This window comes from Lutjanus erythropterus, chromosome 8 (genome assembly GCF_056507025.1).
Source record: "Lutjanus erythropterus isolate fLutEry1 chromosome 8, fLutEry1.hap2, whole genome shotgun sequence".
NCBI classification, from domain to species: domain Eukaryota; kingdom Metazoa; phylum Chordata; class Actinopteri; order Lutjaniformes; family Lutjanidae; genus Lutjanus; species Lutjanus erythropterus.
In genome coordinates, this window is record NC_139324.1 from 19,204,241 (window position 1) to 19,211,185 (window position 6,945).

The following is a 6,945-nucleotide window of genomic DNA, read 5'->3' on the forward strand; positions in this document are numbered from 1 at the left end:
AACCACCAACCAGTGAACAAAAACATTAATTTTGTATCCAAGTAGTCATATGAAAAGATTTCCAAATAGATAAAATGCAAATTCTGACACAATCTTGAACTAACACTGCAATATTTTAACTAATGTTGGTGCCTGTTAGATTAATGAAACACAAGATCCAAAGTTTATTTGTCTTGTTCACTGACGAATCGAGCCTCAGTCAATAATTACTGCACTTTTGGCTGCTTTTTTCTTAACAAAAAGGATAATAATAATATAATTTATTTTTTATGATAAATTCTCAAAACATTCACAAACTATTTCATGTAGTGAGGTTTTTATTCAGATAAATTAAACCATCTATAACATGTTGCTCTCCCTCCACAACGGAGTTTAGGTTAAAATATATTTGAGGGTAACACGGTGAAAATGTACACTACTATATACTCTGTTCTAAATATCAGTTTTATTACAGTCTTGCTGCACCTGCAGGATAGAAACATCTGTGGTGATTATGGGTGTCTCTTCAAACAATGCTGTAAGATTTATATAACTAAAGTACTTTATTTCTATTTATTTTTAACAAAAACAGTGACTTATATTCTCTGATTCGAATGCAAACATCAGCACAGAACTCTCAAATATAAAAGCACTGATGACACAAGAGAGGCTCGGACTGAGTCTAGCGGTGTGTGTCGTGTGTATCTGTTCAGCTGTAGTTCTGTGTATGTGCGAGGGTCTACGTGTATGTGTCTGTATGAGTGTGTGTGTGATCAGGTGAGACTTTTAAACAAGGATCAGCCAGTGCACATTATTGTCTATCTATTGTCTTACCTACCAGTGGATTGTTCATATACAGTGTGTGTATATTTATTGTGTGTGTGTGGGGTGTGTGTGCGTCGCCAAATCCGTGTCCGAGCTATGCACACATACCGATAGGTGTTGAATAGATGAATGAAGTAAGTCGTGACTGCATTTATTCATTCATTTATTTGAAAGAATGAATGTCAGCTACTTCTTGCCCCCTCCCCCCCTCCTCTCCTCCCCTCGGCGCACACACACAGTGTAACTACAGCCTCCTGCTCCTCTTTGACCACTGTACATACTGATCTGTAAATAATGATTCAAATCAAAATCATCTTTGATTGCCAACTATATTAAAAAATCATTGGAACTGACTCGATGTGTGGTTTTTATAAAAAGCATGTTGGCTAAAGCAAGTTCCCAACCTTTTTCCTGAACAAACACTTGTCTGTCTTTGAGTAGACTGATGATCCCTGAATAAGTGATACATTTTATTTCTATTTCATATTATATTTATTGCATAACCGCTGATTAACTGTATACTTAACCCAAATATTGAACACAATAGCTGCAGGAATTTTGTGTAAAACAAGTGATTGAATAAATTTGGAGCAGATTATTTCCTGTGAATATTGCATCTGAGGTGAGATTTCCTGGTCATTTTTAGAAACTTTTTTAAAACTTTATACATTAAATAATACATCTAAACATTAAAAATAACAATTGAACTTAGTTTTATTCGCATAAAGTAATGACATGCCAAGATATAGGCTTACTGTATATATTTTTTAAAAGTTTTCTAACACCCCCTAAAATCAAGAAATCCTTACAACCCCTTGTAAAAGTTTGGTGACCCCTAATGAGGGCCCAGGCTCCCAGGTTGGGAACCAATGAGCTATAAAGTCAAGACAAGAAGTGAGGGATTGATATGGGAATGATGTAATAATGTTTGAGCACAACTAAGAAGATCAGTTACATCTGGAAGTTCAGTGAAAAAATAGTCACTTGAGTCCTGGCTCTATTTTTTTTTTTTACTTTAACAGAAAAGTGGCAATTTTAGCACTAAAAATTGAGTTTAAAGAATCAACAACATTTTGGGGGCTGAGGAGAACCTTTTTGCTTTTTTGTGAAATAATGAATATTTTACTGCCTTGGGCATTTGAAACACCACTCTGAAACTCTAAGGTTGAGCTATTGACTATGACACTGCATCACAAATCAGAAATGTCCCTGAAGTGGACTGCAGACGGTATAATAAACTCACTGCTGGAACAGAAGAATTGCTGGAAGACTGTTCAGAAACACACTGCAGACAACACAGCATTGTATTGGAATATTGGTGAATAAATAGAAACTTCAGCACCAGTCTGATGTGCTGCCCTCTTTTACAACTTTTAGATTTTTTTTTTTTGTAGTCCTTTTCTGGACACCAGGTAGACGAGCTGTGGCTCATTATCAATCTGCGGTGATAGTGTCATTTTTAATAATTACCACGAGGGGGAGCCAAAGTCTTTTCTTATTTCTTTTTTTCTGTTCCACTGGAAGTGGTTTTCATTTCTAGATTCTCTGTATGTGAGGGGGTTAGAAGTGGGTGTGTTTAGATGGGAACTTCAGACCCGTGACACATTTCTCAGGAGTAATTACTTTAACCCAACCCAACCTTAACCAAGCATTTTTGTTTTTGTTTTGTTTTTTTTTTATATTTTTTTTTTGGCATTTTATGTCTTTAATGACAAGACAGCTGAAGATGTGACAGGAAATGGGGAGAGAGAGTGGAAGGATGACATGCAGCAAAGAGTCAAACCATGGCCGCTGCAGAGGAGTCACAGCCTCCGTACTTGGGGTACACACACTTTACCAACTGAGCTATCCAAGCACCCCTTAACCAAGTGTTTTTATCCCCAAACCAAACTTCTCTGGATTGCTGTTGCATTATAAAACGCAACACGTACAAATCTGGTGAGACTTGACTGTTTGAGGGGGTTGAGTGTTGAAACAAAGGGTGACTTAAAAGTTTGAAACAAATATGTATAGAAATAAAACAGACTTCAGGCAACCTCTGGCAGTGCATGTTGTTACAGTGTTCTAGTTGTTTTTAATAACTTTTAGCCACATTGTTCAGAAGACTCAGTGGTTGCAAAATTTGGGAGTGACATTTGTTATCTACAGAAGGTGAATGACATTTGTGTCTTCATGTGATGCCACTAACTATCAGTGTTTTCTGTGGGACTGTTCCTTCGTTTGACATTAGTCTCAGCTGTGAGGTTTAAATTCATCCAGAATAACCTCAACTATATCTGCAGTGATGCTGCTTTTAACATTATTAAATGTAATTATTTATTGTTTTGAGCACCAATTTTTTTTTAAATTGCATCACCGTACTAGAGTAGGAACAGAAGATCCCCTGGGACGACAAAGTAGTAGGGGAGACCAGGGGCAAATGTAACAGGGGGAAATTGTAACACACTCAGTTCCACCAGTCAGAAACAAACTAGAGTGATGACACATCAGTAGGATGCTCTCTCTACCTGTAGAAAAGGAGCATGGTCATTTCTCTTAAACAGAGGATGTGAGATATGAAAGTTTCTTTTTTGGTGTAGAGTATTTTTCCTCTGCTGCCTCTAAAGTTTAGATGACTGAATTTAAACTTAAATGAATTTGATCTCTTTGTTGGTTAAAAGTTAATATGAACAAACTTCTTTTTTTTTATCATTTGGGTGGACTGGACCTTAAATCAGTTAGTCTTTTCAAAATACTGATTGGACCTTACATGGGGACATTACAGGGACACTGAATGGAGAAGGAACTGGACACATCAGAATAAACTTTTAATCGATTCCTGACCTGCCTGACCTGAGATTAGTCCCGCCCCCCTCACCTTATCTCTGTCTGGCCGCCTCTCATTAACATGAGCCTAATCATGCAGCTGCACACCGGGAGGTTTCACAGGTTAAAACAAACGTCCTCGTTGGGGGCAACGTTACAGGCGAGCAGCCGACAGAGCTCCGACATGAGGCCGAAGCTGCCTCCCTCGCTGCTGTTAGCGGTGTGTTTCCTCGGTGTGTGCGTCCTCTCACATGTGGAGGAGATGAAGACCCAGGAGCAGCTCTTCCTCAGCTCCCTCGGGCTCTCCGGGCGGCCGCGGCCCGCGGGGAGCCACCAGCCGCGGCGCCGCGTCCCCTCCACGCTCTGGAGGATGTTCCGGAGGTCAGAGAACGTTCAGGCCCAAGGGAGCGACCCCTGCACGGTGTCTGAGTATGGAGTCCGCGGCAACATCATCCGATACGTGCAGGACCAAGGTAGGCAGAAAACAGACGAGCTGTAACATGAAGTGTAAATTATGCTTTTCAGATACAGCTCTTAAAATGTGCACATTTCATGTTTAAAAAATAAGACTAATTTATTAAAGGGACAGTTCACCCAAAAATGAAAATTCTGTCATTAACTACTCTCCCTCATGATGACTGAAGGTTGGGTTTATTTTGTTAGTGCACAACACACTGCTGGAGTTTGACAGGAAAACAGCATTGTACAATGGAGGTGATTGGTGACCAGTTTTCAAACATTAAAAAAACAACAGAATAAAAACAAAGAATGCCTCCATACTGCTCATCTGGCGAAATCCTAAAGCCCTGACATGCCAAGTTGACTAAAAAAATTATTACACCATGTTTTAAGCTGAGTCTCCACTGTAGATCCTTAGCTTGGAGCCACATTCACATACACACCATCTGAATTGTCTGTGTGGTGTGTGACAGTGTGTAAACAGCATTTCAGGACTTTAAGAGACTTGGATTAGACCAGACGAGCAGTACGAAGCTGATCACCTTTCATTTTCATTGATAAGTACTAACTTAAAAATAAACCTGACCCTCAATCAGCATGAGGGTGGGTAAATAATGATGGAATTCTCATTTTTAGGTGAACTATCCCTTTAAGATTAAATCAGAGAAGGTCCCAAAGTGTTGTTTCCTCTTCCATTAGACCTTTTCCTAAAGGGACCCCTTTTCTTACAGAGTCAGTCAGTCAGTTTATTCACCATTTACAATAGGTCCTACATTGGAAATTGGGTGCAGGAACACTTAAAACACATAAACCCATATATCACACAGACAGCATATAAGACAATAATAAAAAAAACAGTACATGATAAAACACAGGATAAAAGGGGAAAGAATCATTGACTAAACTGACACCCCCTGACTAAGTGGTGTAGATATTTCACATTATATTGAACATATTTGAACATATTTAACATTTATAACGGTGCAGAACACTAGATGAAATCTGTAATTTAACCCAAATAGTGAACACAATAACTGCAGGTAGTTCATGAAAAAACAGTGTTTTGGATGAGTTTTGAGCAGATCATTCCTCACTCTGTGAATTTTGCATTAGAGACTCAGTTTGAGCTCGGGAAGCTCTCCGACCTGAACATTTTTGGCTTGGCACACCTTAAAAGTAAAAAAGCAGGTTCAGCCAAAGAAGTGAAATAATGAAAACAATTTGCACACAGGTGTGAGATACAGAGAATATACACTATTATTTATTGATCAAAGTGTTATTCAGTAACATGGCACAGCAATCAAAACACATTTCATCAAAATTTGTTTTAAACGGATAATAAAAGCTTATGACAACTCTGTGACAGGCTTGTTATTCTGAGGTGTTTTCACCAAATCATACTGCAGAATGTGCTTCAGTAAAACTCAGCTGTGCTGCTAAAAATGCAGAGTGAGTGCAGCCACAGTGTGTGTTTGAGAGAGAGGTAATTGGTCATGACAAATTATTCTTCTCTGTGATTTAGGCTATCATGCACTCAATCTCCACTTAAATAAAAAAGCTGATAAACCCTTGAAAAAGTGTGATGTGCTTGTTAAAGTGCACGTCTCCCTGCTGATGTGTTGCAGGCCGGCTGGTGTCTGGCTGGAGCAGCAGCTGTCAGGCCTGTCTGGAGAAGCAGCTTTTCTTCAACATGTCCGTCCTGCAGCCTGTGGAGCTGCTGTCTCTGGCTCAGCTGGAGATCAAGTTCCACTGGAAGCCCTTCAGGTCTGCAGAGCTCCTGCAGGGGCCCCGGGCCCTCAGTGTGTCTCTGTATAAAGTGATTCGAGCTACGCTGAGGGGAGCCAATCCCCAGGCCAACCGCAGGCTCCTGCTGTCCCAGTCGGTCCAACTGCAGCCTGAGCCATCCTCCATCACTATGGACCTCACGGCGCTGGCAGAGAACTGGCGCAAACCGGGACGCAACTACGGTTTGGTTTTAGAGCTGCTGCTTCTCAATGCGGACCCAGAGGAGCTTCTTTCTTTTCACCCTGGAAACTCCCTCCCGTTGGAACCAGCGTTCACCCTGCCGCTGATCCAGGCCTCGCTGGTGGCCGTGTCCCTCAACCCCCATCAGTGTCGCTCCAGGCAGAGAAGGAGCGCCGTCCACCTCCCCGTGACGCCCAGCAACGTGTGCAAGGCCCGCCGCCTCTACATTGACTTTAAAGACGTTGGCTGGCAGGACTGGATCATCGCTCCGCAGGGCTACATGGCCAACTACTGCCACGGCGAGTGCCCGTTCCCGCTCAGTGAGAGCCTGAATGGTACCAACCACGCTATCCTGCAGACCCTGGTGCACTCCCTGGACCCGCACGGCACACCACAACCCTGTTGCGTCCCCATCCGTCTCTCACCAATCTCCATGCTCTATTATGACAACAATGACAACGTGGTGCTTCGACATTATCAGGACATGGTGGTGGATGAGTGCGGGTGTCGATGAGCTTGGTGGACATTTCTGATTAATGCTTGACTAACAAACATCTACCATGTTCTTTTTTCTTCTTGGTCTACAGTTAAGAGTTTCAGTTTCTTAATATGTCTACTTAAAGGGACAGCACAGAGGCCAAGCAATCAATATCTATACTCTATATTTGGAATATTTTCACTGCTTTACTTTGCCATCAGTCAGCCAGAGGGAAAGCTGCTCTTATATATAAGCCATATAAGTCAAGTATTGCTCTGACCAACAGCTCCAAACCAACCAAACTCCACGGGAGAAATCAGTAATTTTACCTCACAGAGCACAGGAGTTGCTGGTCTACCGCTGCCCGGTAGTCACATATTGACACAAACAAATTAACTGATCAAGGCAGTGGACCAATATCTCCAGTGTTCTGC

At 41.4% G+C, this 6,945-nt stretch overlaps 1 protein-coding gene across 1 annotated transcript; it reads left to right on the top strand.

The window, feature by feature from the left end:
- The first annotated feature begins 3,702 nt into the window (after window positions 1-3,702).
- On the top strand, window positions 3,703-6,656 carry gdf3 (growth differentiation factor 3). Its single transcript, XM_084724044.1, has 2 exons — window positions 3,703-4,082; window positions 5,694-6,656. The coding sequence occupies exons 1-2, from the start codon at window positions 3,704-3,706 to the stop codon at window positions 6,545-6,547; spliced, it is 1,233 nt and encodes a 410-aa protein (XP_084580170.1). The 5' UTR covers window position 3,703; the 3' UTR covers window positions 6,548-6,656.
- Window positions 6,657-6,945: the final 289 nt, after the last annotated feature.